Source organism: Anastrepha ludens, chromosome 5 (assembly GCF_028408465.1).
Source record: "Anastrepha ludens isolate Willacy chromosome 5, idAnaLude1.1, whole genome shotgun sequence".
NCBI lineage: Eukaryota > Metazoa > Arthropoda > Insecta > Diptera > Tephritidae > Anastrepha > Anastrepha ludens.
In genome coordinates, this window is record NC_071501.1 from 4,475,287 (window position 1) to 4,500,034 (window position 24,748).

Sequence of the window (24,748 nt, forward strand, 5' to 3'; positions counted from 1 at the left end):
TGTATAGTAATACAACGCCGTCATATGCTGCTTTGAAACCTATTAAAGGTTACTCAAAAAAGTAATGGTTACTGAATAAAACAAGATTCAGCTGCTACCACTTGCTACCTTGCGACCCCGAAAACATATAAATTAACATGCATCTTGATTATGTTGTAGAATATACGCTATTTCACGTGAGGGGGTGGCTAATAGGGGTGGAAGGGGGTGGATTTTCAAAATTTTAAGATCAAATTCGTAATCAGCGACCCCGAAAACCCCCGAGTAAGAAATTTTGAATCAATTACTTAATTTTTTGAGTTTTGGCCAGCTTTTCGAGAATCGGCCGCACTGTGAGACGTGATATACGAGAATGTATGAAAGCACTTCGCTGGAGCAGAATTGTTAGTATAACAGTAATAATAGTATAACTCAAGAATATGTGGTACAAATTTTAAAAAGAAATTCGCATTATTCCCGATTTTATGAGCACTTAAGTGACCGAGTTAGAATGGCGTTTTTCTCGAAACGACTTTTTTCAACTGGTGGGCACTCTAGCTCATAAAGTGATCGACCAATCGTTATGAAATTTTTGGGGAGTGTTTTTTATTCGATTGTAATTTATATGAACCTAGTTCTGGGATTATATTATCATTAAAAATATTTTTTTAAGCAAAATAGAGGAAAAAATATGGTATGAAAAAATGACATTGTGTTCCAGCTGCTCAAAAACATGCAATTTTCAATATTATTTTATCAACATTAGGTTTACATTCTTAGAAAATGTGTTGTTAATAAAAAAAAATGTTGTTCATTACAGAAAAAAATTACAACTTCAGGAATGTCCACCAGCCAGATACTCGGATGGCGATCGTCCATGAACAGCATGCTCTAACGCCACTATTTCCGGCGGAAATAGCTTGAAAATATTTAAAACTGTCTTATTCCTTCCTTGTTAAAAAAATTCACGAAAAACACAAAAATTTCGGTCTCCTAAACCGGTTTCCCCCCTTAAACAAAAAACAACGATTTTTTTAAAAGTATATTTTGTCTATATTTGACCTGAACAACTCGATGCCAGAATTTTCAACTTTGAACAAACCTATAAACAATAATTTTTTTTTTCAAAATTTGTTCAGTTCATTTCTTATTTTACTCAAAGGTATTTTTAAAAAATGTCCAGAAAAATTCCATATGTTCCCAAAACATTTTTTTTATTCTAAAATAAAAAAAAAATTAAATGTTGTCAAGTAAATGTTTCAACACTGAAAAATTCGCAAAATTATAGATTTTTTTTTCAAAATTGTTGCAGTTTACTTCTTCTTATTCTTAAGCCTACAAATAAAAAAATCCAAGATATGTCCAAACTACTTGAATCACTTGACTTAAAATCGCCTCTATACACAAGTAAATTAATAAATAATTATACATTAAATAGTAACGAATTCTTCATCAATAAGTCGACATTCCACTCACCTCAGCATTCGCGATAGCCGCAGCATCTTCCAACGGCAATTCAACCACATTTTTGTTGCTTTCAAATGCGTTCAAATTATCTCAGTGCAAAGCGTGTCAATATCACGTACGTTGCAATTGATACATGTGAGAAATTGAGACAAAACTTTTCAAAATTCAATCAATAATAATTTTAAATTCTATTAGCACCACTGCCAACCGACTGCCATAAAGTTCACTCAGTTTGTTCAGCTCCACTTGGCACATGCAAGGGACCACACCAGCAAACGAAAGCTGAAATGAAAACGAAGCCCAAATAAATATTAGAGAATTAGTCATCTATCATAGAAGAAATTAAATTAATAAATAATTTAAAATAGGCCAACGCACTTCTGAGTTGAGTTGAGTGAAATTTGGGAAAAGTTCAGCGGTTCAACGCGTAAAACGGAGTGCACACATACCGGCACATACAAGAACATGCAAAAAAAAAATTAAAACTTTATTGGATTTAATAGTTGGCTGCTTAGTTTTTCAAATTTTTTTTTTATAAATTCAGATTTTTTTTCTTATCAGCTAGGCTGTAGAAGCTGATTGATAAGACTAATTGCCTTCGAAGTGTGAATTAATTCATACTTATTTTTAGAGTTTAAATTGGCGGAATTAAAACTCATATTGTCTTGTATTTTTAATTTCAATTGTAGGAATGTCAGTACTATAATTTGTAGAGGAGAGTAGAGCAAACCAGCAGATATTGGATTTGCTTGCTATAGGGGAAAAAATTGAAATATTTAAGAATCACTTTTACTTTTATAATTGAAAATATGACAGAGAGCAAAAAACAAAAATTATATAAACCCAGCAGGGGCTTAGTCTCGGATGGATGTACTTTCAAAAAATATTAATCAGACCCGGTTTCTTTCGGAGCCGTCACACAGTGTAATGAAGTCGATGAGGAAATCGCTAAAGTTCGTGGGTTGTATATAAAAAATCTATATTTTTGGCGTGACCTACATACATACCTACATACTTGTATGAAATATTTTTTTTCACGAATATTTTTTACTCATTTATATGTATTTCATTCCCTCAAAGTCATCTCCACTCAGCTAGAATAAATTCGTACCCGCGCTTCTTCCCATTCTAAATGCAGTCCTGAAAAGCGCTTTTTGTTGCATTCTTGAGCTTTTCGTGGCAAATTTTATCCCTTTCATCGCAATTTTCCGTTTGGGGACAGGAAGAAGGCAGGAGATCAATGCCGATGAATACGGTGTCTGTAGGTAGAACTATTTAGAGTTATATTGAAAGCTTTTGTGTATCCAAAAGTGCGGTATTGCTATAGCCACCTTATCCTCTTCCCACCTCCGATCACTGTCTGATAAATATTTCATGCTACTCACAGCTAGAGCAACGTTTTAATTAACTTTTTGCGTTGTTTAGCAATTTTTTTTTTTTTTTCAAATCAAAACTTTAGTGAAACCAGACAAGGCGACAAAAATGATCAGTACGCTAAAAGCTTTTGCAAGCTCATGTACGTATGAAGATCAATTTTAGATAAGTCCCAAAACATGCGTTTTAATTTGATTTTCTGGTTAACTGCAAAATCGAGGCATAGAATTTGTAGCGAAAAATGCAACAATTAGATAAACGATTAAAAACTTTAAAACAAGCAAAAATTAGCGACTGTCCTAGCGAACAAATAAAATAAATTTGCTCTAATAGACTTACAAAAGCGTTTGGGGTTGGCTATGTGTCGATAGCTGCCAACTCTGTAGCTCGAATATAATAGATATGCGTACCAGGTATGTGGATACTTGTAGATATGTTTGTACAGATAACTGTCTGTTGACATGCGTATGTGCGCTTAGAAACTAGTATGCACATATACAGACATACATGCACGCTTAGATATTGTGCCATTTTATATGGAATGACACTCCCGCTGAAATTAGTTGACAAAGTTGAAAAAATCAGCAAAAAAAAAAGTAGATAACAATTGGTAAACCGGATAAAAGTGCTAAGTTATTTTGTGCCTGTTTAAAATTTGTTGTTTCCGTTATAACATACATACATATGTACATATTTAATACATATACTCGTATAAGCCCAGAACTTTTAAAGAAGTAATTTGAGTTTTTTTCTTGTTAGTAATGCTGTCTTCTTAGCCAAATGTTTGAAAAACACCTCAGCATTGGCTAGATGTGCACTGCCTGCTCATAGATTTCAAACAATCCTTCGACAGTGTTAAAAGAGATAGGATCCAGCACATATTGCTTATTCTTGGATTACCTGAAAACTAATAAGGCTAGTTAGCGCAACGCTCACAAATACACAAGCAAAAGTGATCATTCAAGGAAAGCTCACAGAAACGTTCCCTATTGAAACAGGTGTAAAACAAGGTGATGCCTTATCAACAGTCATATTCAATTTGATGCTGCACTTTTTCGTAAGGGAAGTCAACAAAGGTGGTACCTTGATAACTAAAACAACCCAAATATGGTCTTATGCAGATAACAGCGCTATTCTCTCAAGAAATAGGAATGACTTAAAAGAAATGTTCTTAAGGCGGCCTGCATAGATGCCAAATTTCCATGTGGGAGCCTATATTTTTGAAGCAGTGCAGCATTTTAAGTACCTAGGAGTTATGTTCGCATGTAGCGGTGATTCAACTTCCGCCGTCAGGGATCGCATCAACGCCGCCAACAAAGCGTATTACGCCCACCTTAACTTGATCAAGTCCCGACTTTTGTCTAAAGCTATAAAGTTCACTATGTGCAAGACTCTTATTCGGCCAATCCTAACATATGGTTGTGAGGTATAGACTCTTAAGCTTGATGATTGTGCTCAGATTGCTCGCATGTAAAGAAAAATTTTAAGAGAGATCTTTGGCCCAATAAGAATGGATGATGGTACCTATATGACTGTACCGTGAAGAAAGCCTTGACAGGAAAGCTAATGGGCGTGAAGGCCAAAGGCAGACCGAGGAACCTTTGGATAGACGCAGTGGAACACGATCATAAGAAGCTGGAAATACTTAACTACAAAGCAACAGCTCAAGATAGACCGTTTTGGAGGAGCATTTTGAAGGAAGCTTTGACGCACCCCGCGTTGTAACGCTATGGAAGAAGAAGAAGAATGCTGCCGACATTGACATCATCGGTTTTAACAACCGCACTCTTAATTCTACCTTTTCCAAACTGGACAAAGAGGCAAAGCGAATGGGTCAGGTGGTGAACGAGGACAACACGAAGTAACTCCTGCCATCATACAAATATTCGGCACCCACCCACGTCACTGCTGACAGTTACAAGGTTGTAAAAGACTTCGTTTATTTAGGAACCAGCAGAGCACCAATAATAATGTCAGCCAACGAAGAATTTTTCTTGGCAGCAAGTGCTACTGTGGACTAAGTAAGCAATTGAGTAGTAAAGTCCTCTCTCGACGAACAAACCTAACACTCTACAAGGCTCTCATAATGCCCGTCCTAACGTATGGCGCAGAAGCTTGAACGATGACAACATCCGATGAAGCGGCGCTTGGAGTGTTTGAGAGAAAGATTCTGCGCAAGATTTTTGGAACCCTTCACGTTAGCAACGGCGAGTATCGCAGGCGATGAAACCGTGAGCAATATAAGCTTTCCAACGCCAAAGACATAGCGCAGCGAATAAAGATCCGGCGGCTACGTTGGCTGGGTCATGTCGTCTGAATGGATACAAGCCCCCTGGCTCTGAAAATATTCGATGCGGCACGAGCTACTGGTAACAGAGGAAGAGAAAGGCCTGCCTTACGTTAGAAATATCAGGTGGAGAAGAACTTGACATCACTTTGTGTTTCCAACTGGCGCCGATTAGCACGAGAAAGAAATGGCTGGCGCGTTTTGTTAAACTCGGCCAAAATCGCGTAAGTCGTTTATATATATAAAAAAAATAGATTGTATAAAAAAATTTAAATTTAATGTGGGGTTTCTATGATATACTTTAAGATAAGCTAAAAGATGTTACTAAAGAAAGAAAAAAAGTTTCAACGTTTCGACTACGACCGTTCGCCCATTCACAAGAGTCACACTGCGCTGGCAACCCTTCTCAAATATGGCCTAGAAATACTTAACCAAGGTCAATACGGTTCATGTTTAGTCTGTTCAGATTATTTTTTTACTTCCAAAAATGAAAAAGAGCTTCTGAGAGGGAAAACTGATGAATTAAAAGGGTTATGTTAAGCTTGAAGGAGAAATCAAAAATATCAAAAATAAAAAATGCATTTGATTTCTTGTTTATTCCGCGAAGTTTTTGGCCTCCCCTCGTATTAGTAGAAAAACATGCAAATATGTAAATATGTATCTAAAAATGCTAGCAACAATATTGGTGCGCCGGAATTCGCTCAAATCATGCAATAAATTTTGATCCAATTTTTTATTTTTTGTGTTCACTGCGTATCGCAAATCAATCAACAAAAAACATTTAAACAAAAAAAAATCGAAAATAAAAAATGAATTAATATATTGGGGAAAAGGCCAAACGTTTTTCTAAACAAACATACTGACTTATACATATACATAAGGCTGCATGTACAAAGCCACATACCAGCAGAGAAGATGTTTAATCATGCGCGACATGTGAGATCTTTTTTTTTTTTTTTGGATAGCCCGAGATACCGCAATAACATCTGTAGAGCAGCCGGAGTAGCTGGAACAGAATTTGTAGTTGAGCGTACGAGTAAAATAGCTTAGGGTCAAATTAGCTTACAATCATACCACATATGTATGTACGTATATATACATATATATAAATATATTGCACATCGTGTTAGACATGCGTACTTCCATTTACATAGATTGTCTACAAATTCTAAAATATATTAACTTTTATTGTATTTTTATGCTTAAAATTCCAAGCGGTCTACTGCAAAGTGAGCTCACACACGCGCTCTTTTATATAACCGTTTGGTTGCTACATATAAGTGTGGATGTGTATGCATACCCTGTAGAGAAATTCTACACTAATCTCGGCAGTGTAGCCAATTGAACTTCAGAAGTCGTATTCAAAATGATGTACGTTTGACACTCTCTGTAGTATATGAGGGGCATTTGAAAAGTCCGTGCAAAGTCAGAAAGATGGCATTACTGGCGCATATCGAGGTTATATTTAGTTAGCAGCATCTCTTAAAAGATCATACACCAACTTTCAGCCAGATCGGTATATTTCTTTGAGCGGCATTCGTTTTAATCAAGGAAGTTGAGTAATTTTCTTTTTCGATCATACGACAACGCACCAACTCACGCCTCAGCAGTTGTGGTCGCAAAATTAATGGAAATAGTGCTCCTACTTGGCTTCTTCGTATCCCTCGGATGACTATTTGTTCCACAATTTATAGAAATGACTGAGGGGATGATCATTAACCAGATTTGGCCATATCCCATGTATTATTCGGAAGGGCTTAAAAATATGCTATGTCGAAAAATCAAAAAAGGGTTACCCCAAACAATTAAGTGGTTTTTATTTATGGACGGGTTTTTCTAACGACCCTCGTATCTAGCGTATTTTGAAGTAAAATGTACTCTTCTGAAGTGCATTAGACGTTTCTGAGCTACAGTTGACTATTCTGATGCTCATTTATCCCTTTTAGGGCACAAGGGCACAGTTGACTACTCTGTAAATTCTACTTGTACAGTCTATGCTGTTTAGGGTACAGTTGACTAGTCTGAAATATATTTTATGCTCTCTGGAGAACATTTAATTGGTTTCTGAAGCACCTTTGGCAACGTCAAGCCAGTATACTTGTAGTATTAGCTGAACAGATCAGATACAACATCGCATTATTAATAATTTTAATTTAAGGAATTCATTATTGTTTTAATATAATTTAATGAAAATTGGCAACGGTGTGTGAGCTTCAATGCTATGGGATTATCAATGGCACTTCCACTTAAGTAGGTACTGCAGGAACTTTTATGAATACCAAGATGTAAATTTTAACCTTTAAGTAGGGTAATTTCTTTTTCGTACTACTAGCCTAAATATGGGATGCCACAGTCTCTCAAAACTACGGGAACAGACAGCAATCCCTTGTAAAATCGATAAACAAGAACTATGAAGGCGAAAAATAGGTTCTAAATCAAAAGATTTATTGTTGACGTTTTTAATTTTTATTGTAACGAATTAAAAAATAACAAAATTAATACACAAAGTATTTTCTGTCTTCTTCGGCATTAGATTACTGCGGTCTGTAAGAGCCTTTCCCTACAGTGCAAGGTTCAAATTCACATAAATTTGTCAATTTTCATTCAATTTCATCAAAAAAACCTCGTTTGACCAAATTTAAAATTACCTTCAAAATATAGCCTTGAAGAAAATTTTCTAGATCGAGTAATATCTTAAAAATATTGGTAAAGTTTGAAAAGCGAAAAGCCTATTTTTATTATTATTTAATCCCTCGCATTCTCAGTGGTGAACCAATAAAATGTCAGACAAAGACAGGACCCTAAGAAAAGAGCACTAAATTTTCAAGTTTTTATGTTTTGAAAAATTACACGAAACGAAACGGTTGATCCACGTAGAAATATATTACCTCCATGGAAATCCTTGCTATTTTCTTGTTTTTTGTCACACAGTGTTATATATCGGATTCAAAGCTAATTAGGATGTTTCAAAGAAATAATGCAGATTCTTCTAGAATGCTTCAGCTAAACTTAATAAAATTTGCCAACGATCAAAAACACTTCATCTGACGTTAATATTTTGAATTAACCAGCGCTTGCAAGAAAAATAAAAATAACGCAATGTAATCTCGTTTCCAAATGCGGTCGAAGCGCAATAGCTGGTGATGGTTTTTCCTACTGGGTTTATATTTAAATATATTCATTTTCACAACTGCTACCCTTTTTCTGTCATAATCTAGGATCTATTATTGAACTTTGTGTTCAGTGGCCGAAAGAAGGCATTTGGATACTAATTTCAGAAACTCCGAAAGCTTCCGGTTTTGATATATCAATACATTTTGAAGAATGAGGAAGGAGCTTAGTGATGAAGCGATAATATGAACGGCTAAGAATTTGCATACTGTCTGCAATAGCTAAGTTAATATGTGAGCACGTTATCGACGAGTTCTGAACTAAATCATCCTTTCAAAGCTTAAAATGTGAATCTCAGTACACTCTTTTAAAGAGAGGTACATATGGATGTGTGTACGGTCGATGGCGTGTGCTGAGACTGTCAGATTAAATTAGATCAATTTAGTTCATTGTGAAATATTTGTAAGTATTTAATAATTTCATTTTCTATTAAATACTTTAGGAAAGTAATAAATAAGCTGCTAATATCAACTCTAGGTTTTTTATTTTACAAGATACAACAAAAACTTTCAACATTTCAAGGGGCGTAAGGGGACAAAGGTCGTAGGCTTGACGATTATTTCACAAAACAACTTCAAAAAAGTAAAGCACCTTCCAATTTGTAATTTGTTGTTTAGGCGCCATTTTCAAATCGCTACAAATTGCTTACAATTTTCAATTTTAATAGAAGAGAAAAGTAAAAATTTTGAACCCTTTGAACACAAAACAAACCCTTTGAATGCAAACTGGTAAAAAAAATCGATGCTACCGATGAGCAACGCTTGATCTACCCGTCACTGAGAAAGTCAATGACGTCATGGCGATGATATGCTAGCCAATGCTGCTGGCTCGCAACCTGGCAGAGGAATTATCTGGCACCGAATCAGCATGGAACATCTAGATGATAGCGATTATGCTGTTGACATGGCTTTACTATCGCAACAAAGGGGGCAAATGCAGAACAGGCTCAACCATGCAGAACATATTGGGTGGCGTATAAACGTTAGAAAGACAAAGCCAATGGCCATTAATGGCTCTAGACCTGGTGCATTTAGGTTGTACGGACAATTTATTGAAATTTTCAAGAAATTTACTTATTTAGGTAGCCAAGTAATCCCTGACGGTGGCATTGCAGCTGATATTTAACGCGGAGTAATTAAAGCCATAGCATCACTCAAAAGTTTGTGGTATTCCAAACACCTAGCCACGAAAACAAAGCAAGGATTATTAAGTCCAACGTAAAATCAGTACTCCTATATCGCTGTGGAACATGACCTGTAACCAGGGCAGCAACACAAAAGCGTCAGACCTTTATAAATAGCGGCTGTCAAGTCATGCTGCGCCTATGGTGACCCGATGACTCGATGTGAAATGATGAACTCCTCCCCCGAAATTAAGGTTCGCGAGCGTAAGTGGAAATGGATTGGTCATACTTTCATAAAATTTGCGAGTGACATCAGCAGAATATCCTTAGACTGGAATCCACAAGGTTCACGTAGAGGTCGACCCAAGGCATCTTGGAGACGAGGCCTGTACGATGAATTCCCAACAGCTGACGACTCGCATGGGCGCAAATAAAGCTTGAAACCAAAAATCGATCTCAATTGAATTTATTTGTTTCGGCACTTTGCACCCCAGTCGGCGCGCTAGGAAATAATAATAATTTAAAAAAAATTACAATTAATTTAAACTATGTATTTCAGATTCGAATATTTATGTGCTTTTTAAAAGAAACACTGACCGGTTTAAGAAATCCATGTTAATTTGATTCTTTATTTAAAATATACCTCCCACTAAAATTGTACTGTACAACCATTACGGAGTTTATAGAAACTCATAGTCAGACTCGTAGAAAGCAAACTAATGAGAACTTAGATTTGGTTATTTATTCTCTAAAAAGTTGGTACATTCCCAAAAAAAATATTCACTCAAACTCATAAGCATATCCAAGCAATATATATACATATTTTTCATGCATATTTTCTAAAATTTATGTTTGTAGATGTGTTCAATTTTCATGATTTCAGTAAAGTTTTGGAATCTGTGTACTCTGCACTTTGCGCTCTAAATACAAATAGTTGTAATAAATTTTGCATTATGCATAAACAAATACTTAAGCACTCAACGCCCACTCAAGTGAATGCATTTACATATAAATAAAAAATATATTAAATTGAAGTGCAAACATTTTCACTTTCATTTTCTCAGCATTTTTACTGTAAACCAGCAAAGTTCAAATATAAAATGACCAAAGAACACTTAAAACAACTGCACGGAGGCTGGTAGAGAAGTGAGAAGGAAAAATATAAATAAAAAATAATGCAATATTTAAAAGGCTAAAATTAAAAACGCACTTCAACTTGTCCACAATATAAATGACGATATGATTGAAGCCAAAAGCGCAGCAGATGGAAAATTGATAACAGTGGAAGAAACTCCAAAATTTAAAAAAAAATATGTATGTATGCGTGTGCACGCATATCTCTTGGTAGTAATTGAAAAATGATAAATGAATTTGATTTTTTTACAATCTGGTTGATCTGCGCTGGTAACCAATCTCTGGTGGGCACTTCCAGCAGTGGCCAGTGTGAGATGCTTTGAAGCATAGAGCGGTTCACACAGTTTGAACTCTCATTATTTTGACATTAAAGTGACGAGTAGAGTTTTTAAAGAAATGGCGCCATGTGGGAAGGTGAAGTGCGGTGATTAATGTCGAGTAAACTGAAATTTGACACACTATAAATAGGTGTTTTTAAGGAAAGTGAAAGCAGAAGTTGATTTAAGTTAATTATTTTGGAAATAATTAGTTTGGTATGCTCTTTCTTAAAAACTCGAACTTCAATAAACCTAAGCGAATTCATTATTTTTTATAGATTTATTTTTTATCGATTTATTTTTATTGTATAACATTGCAGCAAGAAACTGCTTAGCTGAAGCAGACACAGCAACTATTCTTTAGCATAATCCCATTTTGTTTACTTTAGAGGTCTGCAAATCTTTTATGTGATTTATAATGTAATTATGTATGTATAAACATTTTAAATATATTTTAGTAGACATCTTTCATTAAATAGCATAGTAAACATTCGTTAGCCGAATAACCAAAGAAGCCATTTAAAGTTAAAATGGTTTAAAACTTATAAATCAATCCACTCTTAATACAAAATCCAAATGAGATCAATACAATAATATTGAACACAAACTTTTATTATGAACTTGGCAGCCATGAGCGAATAGAAAAATCCAAAAAGTTTCAATTTGGCAAAGTATCGATGCCGGATTTATGCGGCAGACGTAGCCGAATGGTTGGTGCGTGAGTACCATTCGGGAACGCATAGGTTCGAATCTCCGTGCATGAAACAGCAAAATGAAGAAAAAGCCACTTGGCAGACAATGGCGAACCTCCGATCGTGTTTCCGCCATGAAAAAGCTACTTATAAAAAACATCCATTTGCCGTTCGGAGTTGGCTTGAACGGTCCATCCATTTGTCGAACAACATCAAGACGCACACCACAAATAGGAGGAGAAGCTCGGGCAAAGACCCAATAAAGGGTGTAAACGCCAATTATATATATTGTATATATGTATTATATATATTTATATACATATATATATTGCGTTAGCAACTAAGTAATTGCGGATTTCACTCATAGATGCCTTCAGTTGAATTTTTAGGTTCGCAGACGTAGTACAAATGTAAAACACATTTTGTTATTTGATAGTTGGCAATTCAGCTGTCGATCAGTAAAAAAATTTTTTGATCGGTTGCATAGTTTTTGTTTCGCGTTATTTTGCTTTTTTATTTCCGCAAAGTGAAAACCGCATCGCAAGCTCATAAAAAGTTGTGTGCTGTTTATGGTGGTGAAGCCTTAAAAGAACGGCAGTGTCAAAATTGGTTTGCCAAATTTCGTTCTGGTGATTTTTCACTCACAGGTAAAAAACTCTCTGGTCGTCCAGTTGAAGTTGATGACGCCCTTATCAATTCGATTCGGATCATTACAGTACAACACGTGAGATTGCAGAGAAGCTCCATTTATCACATACATGCATTGAAAATAACTTAAAACAACTTGGCTATGCTCAAAAACTCGATACATGGATTCCTCACGAACTGAAAAAACGCATTTAGCGCAACGCATTAACAGCTGGATTTGCTAAAGAAACGTAATGAAAATTATCCATTTTTAAAACGACTTAGAACTGTCGATGAAAAATGGGCTGTTTACCACAATATCAAGCGGAAAAGATCGTGGAGTAGGCCAGGTGAACCAACTCAAACTACTTCAAAAGCTGATATTCATCAAAAGAAGGTTTTGCTTTCAGTTTGCTGGGATTACAAAGGAATTGTCTACTTTGAACTCTTACCAGCCAACCTAACGATCAATTCTGATGCCTACATTGAACAACTAACGAAATTAAACAATGCAGTTGAAGAAAAGCGACCCGAACTGACAAATCGAGAAGGTATTGTATTCCATCATGACAATGCAAGGCCACACACATATTTTGCCAATCGGCAAAAATTACTGGACCTTTGCTGGGATGTTTTGCCACATCTACCATATAGTCCTCACCCTGCACCATCTGATTACTTTTTGTTTCGATCTTTGCAAAACTGCTTGAATGGTTGGTAGGTTAGATTAGGTAGTGATGCTTGCCCAGAGAATGGGTCCACTTGGACGAAAGAAGTTTGGTTCATCCTTTGTGATAACATTGCAAGAGGGGGAAAAGAGGTGAAGGAAAAGGACGCTACGACGAAGGGGGAAAAGGGTGGGAAGGGTTGAGTGTTTGTGGACTATGAACGGTGACTGGTCTGAGGTTGTGTTAACCTCTTTATGCTTCTGATGAAGTTCATTAGATTTTTGTTATCAAGACCTGCTATATCGGCAGGCGCAGAAAAGAAGTGAGAACCAAGATTCTTGAATCTTAGTCCCGCAAGAGCTGAGCAGCTGAGGAGCAGGTGCTGAGATGATTCCACCTCATCCTCCATACAGCTGATGCAAAAATGACTCGAAGTGATTCCGAGTCTCACGGCATGTGTACCCCGCGGACAGTGCCCCGTGAGGATGCCCACGAAATTAGAGAGATGAGATTTTGTCATCCTCAGAATATCCCTCGAACGCCTCCTATCCAAACGTGGTCAGAAGGACTTCGCAACCCTACACGTTCATGTACTTACCCAGCGGTCACTGAGTTGAAGCAAAGCTCATCCTTCCATGAGTAGAGCGCAGGTTGTCAAGGGGATCCCGATCCTCTCCTTTCGCGGGCACACCGCCTCACCGCCTCACAGGTAAAAATTTCAATAATGATGATGATATCAAATCGTACCTGTTTCAGTTTTTTGCTAATAAAACCAGAAGTTTTATGAACGTGGGATTATGATGCTGCCTGAAAGTTGGCAAAAGGTCATTGATCAAAATGGGCAATACATTAAAGAATAAAGTTATTTAGTTCCATGAAAAAATTGTCTTTGCTTTTCTAAAAAAAATTACTTAGTTGCCAACCCAATATATGCTAAAAGCACTGCAAACGCAGTGCATCCAAATTTAAAAATTTTGGCATTTCACAGCAAAATAATTCTGAACAAGAAGTGTCAATATTAAACAATCACAAATAGTGATGATACCTAAAACCATATCTGACACCACCGATTAGCGTAAACCATCAATAAAACCATAGAACTAGCTCGACATCTACTTATACGAGTATACCCCTGACTCTGCAGTAGAGTCGGCTGAGGCTGAAAATATTTCTACGGTTACCTGGTCAGGTTAGTGCATATCCAATAGAATTACTTGCCATCAGGACACACGGCATCTGGATCAAATATCCTACGTACCTAAAGAGAAATTAGGCAGATATTTCCTTTGGGAGTCAAGCAGGACTGCAGCAGCCAGTTTTCTAAATGTATTACTTGTATAGAATTAAAATCATGCCTGACCACCGATACATTGAAGGTAACTGCAGAGCTGATGAATTGGTGTAGGCGACTGTTATATACATACATGTATACATATATTTAAAATGCATGGCGGTATCTATTAGCACTATCTCGTGTGTCTTTATTTTTACTTTGGTAGGACTAGTAAATACATAGAAACTTTTTTTAAGTTATGATGTTCTGCCAGCAAGCGAGCAGTATAAGTTTTTTCCACTCAGCATTTAATCATCAAGATCGCAAATTTAGCTCACAATTTTGTTCAAGACTCTTTCATTTCATATTTTTGCTACACTAAATTTGTACCGCTCCATCACTGATCCATCGCAAAAAGCCTAATAGTTCTAAAGTCCACAAATAATTTGATTTTATTGAGTCCATATGAGCTCGTAAAGTTTGTTGTTTTAAAGTCAGCTGGCTAAAAAAAATCAACTTAATTAAAACTGGAACGGTTTGTTTATATTTTCTATGCACACTCTGTCAAAAATGTACCAGGAAATTGTTAAATTATCAAGCAAAGCTGAATTGTAAAAAATAAAAAATAAAACTAAAACCATAAAAGATTAGGCGGAAATTGAAAATAAAGAATATTATTTTCGGCGTTTGCGAGAGAAATCTTATCAAGAAAGTAGGTACAGATTTGTGAAAAAAACGCTGAGTTCTTGCGCCACAATCATTTGCCGCACTAAAATTGTATGCCTTGTTTGTCCTGGTTTGGTCTAAAACATTGTCTCATATAAGTTCCACAACTACTGTATCCACCTTATATGGTCAACCGGACTATTTCATCTTTCGAAAACTGAAATAACTACTTCAAAGCAGTCATTTACAGGAGGAGAAAAGAATTTGCGATTATTCGTTGTCATCAGCGTATTATTTAAGAAGTGCTCCACGTTGAAGGTGAGTAAATAATGGTGAGTCAAATAAAAAATATATGCGAGTTTTGTTTTATTGACCAATTCCTGGTACTTTTTTGGCAGAATGTATATCTGATCTTGATTCTCAGAAAAAGCAGGGCCTTGTTGATAACCAAAGATACGGAAATACAAATTTGACCCAATTCATAGTTGATTTGCATATTATTTGATTTTATTGCGATCTCCAGATGCTGCTATATAACCAGTGCCTGCCTACCGAGATTCTGCTATTGAATGCATCCAACAAGCAACCAGCATTCATGGACGCAACGCAGCGCGCTAAACTTTATATGTACATATATACACATTAGGGTGAGTCAAACCTTTTCCCTACTCGACTTCAGCGACTGAAGTATTCAGCTGGAACTTCTAAACAAAAAAATTCAAGCACCACAACCCAAAAATGGGTTTTGAGCCCCTTATTTTTAGTTTTAGCTATTAATCCTCAAAAATTTTTTGTCTATCTAGCGGAGGACTTTGAAAAAATGTAAGGAACAGAAAATAGAGAAATAGAGAATAACTACAATTAAAATAAGGAATTTCAAAATAAACTTTAGAGCGAAGCTGACTTCAATTTATATACAGAATGGCTAGTTGACTCCTTTCGTCGCCCTAACAAATTCGATTATACATATTTTTTAAGATCAAACTGGTCCGTCCTTATGTAGCAACGCAACGTCTTTTCTTTTAGTCGTTTTTGTATGAATACAAGTATAGGTGCTTTTATAAGTGTGTAAGTATAATTCAATAGCAATGATTGTGTTCAAATATAAATCTGCAAGCAACAAGTAGCCGCCTAAGGAGGCTATTAATAAACATTTCATAGGGGCACTTCTACATTTTAATGTAACTTTTTCTTCTTCCACACTCTGTTAATGTATTACTTTTTGTCTATAAAGGATGTCTCAAAGAAAATTTATGTTATAGTTTGAAACGAAATTTAAAAAAACTTTAATTTTTAAATAATAAAGCCAATGCAAGGAAAAAATGTGTGAAATTACCAAACCCTTTTACATTTTTGATGAAAAGGTTTCTATCACCGATAAATGATGAATATTTATAGAGCATTGCGATTCATTTTGGAACTTAGTTTTGACTTCAATGGAACTACGAAATTATGCATGTCGCTACTCTAATATTGAAAAGACCCATCCAACATTTTTGTTCCTTAAAAGGAGAAAAGAAAAGTTTAACAAAACATAAACCTCGACAATTGCGATTTCTTTTAGCGCTGTTTTGGACTAAAAACCCCCTACTTATCTGGTTTCGATTGCATTGACAAAAAAATATTTAACATATTTCACATTTATAAAAAACTTAACAGCATTAAAAAAGCAAACAAAATTTGCTTCTAATCGAGACTTTTATATATATATGTATATATATATATTTTTTTTTCAATGTGCTTACTTTGATTATGTGGCAACTCCAATACTTTTTGAAATAAGACATAAGTGGCGACGCCATTTAAAAAATGCATTTTAATAGAAGTGGTCTCAATTAAAATTTTATGTGGTACCCACATCCTTTTAGTATTATTTACCATTTGAGCCCTAGGAGTTGAGTGGCAACATCAAACAGAAATAATTTTAATTAAAGCTCTTTGTTCATTCTTTTGAGCATAGTTTCTTTGATTGATAACCATCTCCTTACCTTTAATTGAATTCTGTTATGGCAACACCTTTTAAAAATAAGTTTTAATGGAAGTGTTGTCAATTGAAATTTGCGTGCGACCAGCATCCTTCCTTATACTTGATTCAACTATACTATTATTTACCATTTGGGACCTAGGAATGAGGTGGCAACGTCATACACAAATTATTTTCATTCAAGCTTTGTTAATATTTTAAGCAAAATTCTTTTTTATAGCCATTTCCTACCATTGGTTAAATGTTGTTATTTACATGAATTTTTTTTGATTGGGTGCCAACGCAAAAATATTATTGGTTTAAAGCTATTTTTAACTTTACATTGATGAATGTATACATATGTTTATATTTTTTACAATAAATATATTGCTTTAGTTAATTTTTAATTCACAATAAAACAGGTGGCAACACCAGTTAAAAATATATTTTTATTAATACACTTTTCAGTTAATGCAAATGTCTAAAATATGCGAAATTTGCTCTTTTGCAATAAAATTCAGGTGGCAACTATATCAAAAAAATTGTTTTTGAAATATTCTTTTCTTCAAAATATTCTTCCACTCATGCTGAAAAATATATATTTTTATATATATATTTTTTTTTTCTTTTTTTTTTTAATAAACAGGTGGCAACACACTGTTCAAATGAGTGTTACGCACAAACCATTTGCGACCTAAAGGCTTTTCCACGTTTTTTCGTATTTTCGTTTTTTTTTTTTCGTTTATATAGGTATATGTATATATTTATGATATATGTGGGCTAAATTTTCAAATTTTAATTTTTTAAATTTTTTCTGCATCAAAATATCGTTATGCAGATTTTCTGCTAAAAGGAGAGCAATCCCCGATTTCTAATGCAGCTTTTTTTTAGTGTTTTTGTGAAAATTCAGTCTTCTACCTATACACTGATCGAAAATTTACAGAATTATCCATGACTAAGTCCTCTAGTTCCTTTAATGAAATTCCAAAATAACAAAATCAATATTCTGCGTATTCCATAGCAATGTACTTCTGAACCGCTTTGGGAAACCCTTTATTTCCCTAGCCGCCTTTGCTGCTGATGTGATTGTAATCAATGAAATTATTTGCTTGCAAGGTTGGTAATTAAAGACGCGAGCTGTCAGTTTATTGACGTTTTTAAGTGTCGATGTACTGTTGATCTTCGTGCTGCTAAGAAAAGCTGGCGATTGGGATAAGTAAGCGATATGCTAAATGCCTTCAGTAAGATATGAGTAAACAGTGAAACGTAATAAAGGAGCAGATTATTGGGGTGGCAGAAAAGGTATGCATTTTGCAAATATATGTGACTATCAATTAGACCAATTCATTTTTTGTCCCCTTTTGGCAACGCCACTTATTTTCTAATTTTTAAGTCTACAAAGTATTCGTTGGACTACCAAATTGGACGCCACTTCAGCCCTGGCAGCTAGTGCTCCTTTTTTTACTATAAAATAATAATTTATTGTTATTTTCCATATATTAAATTAATTAATTAAGAACATACGTATGTCTAGCAAAAAGCAAGTCGTCTCTACAAAAATGGGTACCCACTACATGCATATAAAGCACATCCAGCAACAGCCTAATAATCTTCAGAAGTGCATTACCGCTGATTCAAAGTAGAAAAAACATATTTAAGTTTGAGAAGACGATATCATTTCACATAGTTATTCCACCTTGACGAAAATTGTGGTATCGTACCCACTTCTAATATTGTTTTTATCCTATCCTTCACTATCTCAACCTATTACTTTATAATCTCTTAGTTAGCCCTGCCCATTCATCGTGATCATACATAGCACAACAGTTCGTTGTGAGCCTTAGCTTCCTCCACAATTTTTCTCCGTGCGTCTCGCTCTAAAGCTATACTACGGTAGTTGTTCGCTCCTATGCTTCTTAGATCGTCCTCAACGTCGTCTAACCATCTCTTCCGCGGTCGCCCTCTTAGTTTCACTTACATATGTTGCCACTGGTCGAATCAGTGTTTTACAATATAGTATACTTTGATTTTCGTTCTTCTACTCAAGAGCTTGCTTTTTAACAATTTAACGTGGACAAAATATGCTCTGTTTGCAGCCACACGTTCTTAGATAGCCGTCGTTGTACCATCCATTCTACGGAGAAGCAGTCCTAGATATCTAATTTGGTCCACGCTTTCAATTTTGTCATCACCAGTTCTAAGGTCTGGCGCTTTTCTCAGCGCGTTAAGTCTTGCGAGGAATTTCGTTTTGCTCTCATTAATATTTAATCTAAAGAATTTTGCTTTTATCTGGAGTGCTTGGGATACTTCTTTTACTTTCTTTGGAACATTCATATTGGTCGCGAGGATGACCAGGTCATCAACAAAGTCACATATTTGGGAAGTTTTAATGAATATGGTCTCTGTCCACTACTATCATTACATCTTGTCGTATTCTAGCTTTGACTATGTCGTATTTTTATTTGATATCTTCACCTCCTATCCTTTTCCATATTGACTTATTCATTCATATAATCTTGACTAACCTTATCCATTGCTACCCTATTACATCTTATCCTATTTTATCCGTCCCCAGTCTAACATATCCTATTCTGCCTCATACCATCCTCATACGCTTCCTTGACTTGTCCCTTATACTCTTATCCCTTAAGTTAACTAACTAAAGTCTAAAAGCAAGCCTGTTCCCATTCGCAGGCGCTCTGCGTATTATTTTCAAATATCATTATTTTTCAAAACTTTAAATTTAAATTTTATTAACAATTAACACTAACAATTTTAAGTATTATTAGTGCTTCAAACTATTCTGCGAAGCTTTATTATATTTTCATATGTGAGAATAATGAAATACACTTCTCGAGACGTGGTTAGCGCTAAGATTGAAAAAGTTTTCCTAACTGTCCGATTCTATCCTTCCTCATTCTGTGTTATCAAACCTATCTAAGGGCGCGAGTTTTCAACTAATTTTGTGCCAAACTGTTTTGTATATTTCGAATAGCACAAACACCTCGCAACGCATCCCGCTTATCCTACTTAACTCATCAACTAAACTTCATAGACTCATCACTTAATTATCCAATTATAAGCATAACAAACAGCTTATGAAAATTGATTTATGTTCCCTTTTGATTACACAATAGCTGACGTAATGAACTCAAGTTCGTTGCCGTTAACTCCTGCAAGATTCCATGCCAAGTTTCTTTTACTCCAATTCCCAGCTGCTAAAGACGGTGCACTACGTCGATGTGAGTACTTCGTCTTGCTATGTTTGTGTTGAACCATTTTAAATGTGACCTGCACCTTTATTTCTGAGCATCTCTTTTTTCTGTTGCTGTATTTTGAAGTCTCCTCCGCTCCTCGCATTTGCATCGCTGCATCGAATATAGTGATTGATGCACTCGAGTTTTGACGTACCAGCGACTGCCCAGCAACTTCGTTAATTTTGTGTGGCCAGTGTAAACTTTGGCCTTTGTTGCTCTATTACTATTGTTTATCAAATTTGTGGTTAAATACACTTTTATTAGAGAGTTCGCATTGCGTTTCACCTAAAGAACTGCCGTCGTGGAGTAAAGACAATGTATTTCTATTGTATTTTTGGAGAAAAAGTTATGCACTGATACTTAAGGCTGGGTTTATTTCCCACGTTTAATCATGATTAATATAGTTGAAACCTTTTTTTGTAACTATATATGTATGCATGTAGACAGGCTTAATATTTTCGCATAATCGGAATTTTTGGTAAATTAAAATAAACAAAAGCAGATTAGAAAGTTCGTGTCAAACGGGCACATAAAAATATGAATTAAATGCTGCTATACAGAAAAAATATCTGCAACAGATAGGCAGGTAGGTACAATGGCAAGAGTGCCACAGGCACACTTCAAGTAGCACTTACGTGCCGTTTTGATACCATAATGTGGACCATTACCTGTGCAAAGAAAAATTATGGGAAGAGAAGACCTTCTACAGCCATCCAGTGCTGTTGACGGAGTGGAGGAGAGAAAAGGGATCTAGGCTGGAGAATTTCTTCAAGTCATCCCCAAAGGTCACGCTAAGGAATCTCAAGGAAAATGTTCAATAGTCTCTTTCTCTACAGGATCCCCACAGCTTCTGCAATAGAGGTTGCATGGAATTCCAAGCTTCTCCGCATGAGTACCGATCACCCAATGACCAGTGAACAGCGCAATGAGTTTGGAAATTGAATTGCGGGGGATTCCCATCACCTTAAGCGTTCTATTTCTATCGTATTGGGGCCATAGTGTTTTCGAAATAGCGCACCATGAGACAGACCCCCATCTGTCTTGCGCTTGTCTTAGAAAGAAATTGTGTAGTTTCCCTTTAACAACGGACGATGTCTTCGAGGGGGACAGCTGAAACCGGTTCTATCAACTCCTTTCGGGCAAGCTCGTCGACAATTTCATTTCCCTCTATATTCCTGTGCCCAGGAACCCAGATAAGGGAGATGTTTCCTGCTCAATCGAGATGTTTGAGTTCCTCCTTACAGGAGTTCACCAGAAGAGAACTGCAACACGGCGACGACAGTGCCTTGATCGCAGCTTGGCTGGCGGAAAAAATATTAATGTCTCCTTGCAAATATCTGCAACAACTCAAACTACTTTGAAATGACTTCTAAACTTAACACAAATACTGTGACTCAAATTGGGGGTACTTTGATTCAACGAAAATATATATATATACAGAAACTAAGAAAACCCACTTGAGAAGTAGACTTTAAGTGACTACCTCAAGATAATAAGGGTTCGTTCTTATAACAGGTTTCTACATAAGATTTCGTTCCTCAGTGCATGCCATAGATACATTTCCAAAACCGGCAAAACATGCTCAAGAATATTTTACTTTTAATCTTGACGTCTAAGCACGAAAGAGGTAAGACAAGAGGTGCGCCGGTCCCTTCCGCAAACTACTATATAAAATTCATCAGATAAAGCTATTTTTGGAATCCCTGCCGTGTTGAAGTTTAACTCAGAAAATGACAATGCAACAAGGAGACTGTGATTCTCATTTTATTGACACTACGTCTATCCAAAGGCCCTTCGTTGTGTGAAAATTATAATAATTTCCTACCTGCACTCATACTTTTCACTTTCACTGTGATCATTCGATAGATTTTTCTACTCTTAGGTAAGTACTTTTCGACTTCGTATTAAAGACTGATTTAACTCGCCTATAGGAATCTATTTAATATTGGCCAGCTCGGTTCTTACCTCCATTGCAGTAATCTCAAATAAAGGCTTTCAGGCCTGTGGTCTTTGTGCATTATCCGTACTCTGATTGAAATTCTGGAGAGTTATATGTAGGTAATAAAATGGGTTAATATGTGGGTGGCTAAGAGACTCAACGCCCAAGTGGCAAGTGAAAAAATTTTGATGGCGGTAACCCAAATTAAGTCCGCCGAGAGCTATGAAGTAGCTACTCAAATCATTTTGAATCCATAATAAATAAATCAGAAGCTCGCTGCAGACGATACATTGGTTAACCAGCGCCAATTTTTTTATGAAATACCCTGTATATTGTATTATATGATATACTGCATTACTCGTTCTTTCAGCAAAAGCTTTATTAGCTTTCTTGCACGGGCCGTTAAAATCCCTCGCGGGCCACCATGGAGTTGAGCAGCCTTGTTTTACACAAATGTATTAAATTATCTAAGGATTGATCTGATCACAGCGAAAATCGTTTGAAGAGTGAAAACATTCTCATTCACACGATATGGCGTTGCCAGCGAGTACGGGCTGAAGTTTGCTGGTGTCGTAGTACAGCTTGTACAACAAACAATCATAGAATCTTCTTCTAGAACACCTCAATAGATTTATCATCCAATGCAGTCAACTTCGTTGTTAGAAATAACTGTTTGTTCATGAAACAAACTTAATATACGTATCACCTTGAAGCTAACCTTTGACTTAGTAAAAAGTCACGCTTCGAGGCTAACCGAAATTAAAATCCGCAACGAAAACTTTAGAAGACGCAAATTCGATACATACAAATTTCACTAGACTCATTCTTCACTAAGAGTTTCATTAAATCAAACATAAATAAACCGTTGTCCAAACGAAACGAATAAAAGTAGAAAAAAATACAAAAACAAAGCTAAGAAAAAACAAAAAATATTGCACTAATAAAAAAACAAACGGAAATAAATTTATCAAGTGTCAAAAAGCATTTTAAGTGAAATTTATCATAATCGCAATGCGAGCGTAGCGGCTTCAACAGCCCAACCACTAAATACTTGAATGATTCGACCTAATGAGTGGCTCAATGAGTTCTGTCCGATACTTATTCCTCGGACGTTTCTCCACTACTTGTTTTTGTGTCGTGAGATGAATGCCAAATGAGGTGTTCGTTCGGGCGCTTCAAAAAATTGGTCAGTTATTAAAAGGAGGGATATTAATTAAAAGAATTAATAAAAGTGGCGATGATTAAGTAAATATTTTCATTGGACTTTTCTTGTGGGCCTCAAACCAAACCTATAATTTAGGTATTAACTTCTTGATGTGCTTTGAATAATGAAATTATTTAAATTGTGAAATGGCTTCTAGTAATAGACCGAGTATAACATGTTACATATTTTTATGAATATATGTGCGTATGTATGTATGTGCCCATTTATGTTTGAGCGCCAAACTGAAAAACTCTGACTCATAGGTAATGACTTCGATGCGTGGTTTCTCCACAGTGGGAGGGGCGAAAACGAAAGCGTTACTTTAAATTCACAACAAGTGTGTAGATATATACGCATGTGTGAGTGTTTATATGTATTGGGAAAAGTTTTGCACAGTGGCAAATAGCTTTGGCTATAAACATTGATTATTATGACGTGACATAAAAACTTGTTGTTGGCGATTGTAAACTAGCATTAACTGTTCTAAATAGGCGAGCAACGGCAGTTTGTTGGCACTGCAACAAAAATCTAAAATGGTTAATGTGACCGAATCGATGAGGATGGAAAATATTTATATATTTATTTATAGGAAAAATAATTCTAATTTTATGCATCAAAAATATGAAAAAGCTAGAAAATATTTAATGGCACGTACAAACTGTATGCCAATATTCGAAAGCCTTTAGCGATTGCATAAACGAAAAAACTTTTCTGGTGTCAATGGGCCTTTTTTACTTTTTCACTTTTCCTCTTTGTCTTGGATGGACGCTGTGAGTCATTGCATGCCAGTCATTTCTTCTTTCCAAAACTGAAAAAATCTATTCCATGACTTCATTTATTTTCACATTGGAAGTGGATTTAAGATTCAAACACAACCCGATCCGCTTTTGTTTCAGGAAACGTGTATACTCGCATAGCAGCTCGTTTGCTACAATACATTATTCCTCTTCCAGCCCTTCATTCTTAGAAAATAGATACTAAAGATCTTGTTGAAAACTTCAGTCAAATATGCCCGTGTAGGTAGAGGTACCCATATTAGCTCGTCCTCAAGTAGTATTTGATCGCTATCCCGAGAACACTTGATAGAAATAGGACTTCGTGACATCTTTAAACCACAAGCAAAAGAAGTGTTACTATCCCATACTATCACAAACTTTCTATACATGAATAGCCTTTTACATATGGATCTATTCGCAATCACTAGCTACCTCAGGAACTATGGAATAACAAAATCGTGAAGAGATCACGGAAACGATTGCAATCCTCGTCATCAAAAATCGTTCGTCCTTCGTTTTGTCGAAAATCGCAGAATGTCCTTGAGAAGGGTGGGTACATAAAAAAGTTCAAAGGCTCGCATCTATTCTCATAACCGGTGCAATGTCAACCACACCATCCAAAGCATTATATGCGACATTAAACCTCCTTCCAGTGGATTTTCAGGCAAGATATATCGCTCGCAGTGCGGCAATAAGTTTGAAGACCATGGTCAAACACGAGACACGGGCACGGTAAAGTTCTGGCTAGACTAGGCATTTCACAGCTTCCCACACTTACATTTCCATTACAACGTTCACCACCCTCCTACGCTCAAGGGAAGAGTGTGAACG

General features: G+C 35.9%; 1 protein-coding gene across 1 annotated transcript in view; it reads right to left on the bottom strand.

Annotated features, from left to right (window-relative positions):
* The window catches only part of LOC128864203 (thrombospondin type-1 domain-containing protein 4), a 203,148-nt gene that overhangs the window by 166,193 nt on the left and 12,207 nt on the right, over positions 1 to 24,748 (bottom strand). The window contains exon 2 of the mRNA XM_054103760.1: positions 1,456 to 1,728. Within this exon, the coding sequence (XP_053959735.1) occupies positions 1,456 to 1,505 (50 nt within the window). The 5' untranslated portion in view covers positions 1,506 to 1,728. The remainder of the gene's footprint in view (positions 1 to 1,455; positions 1,729 to 24,748) is intronic.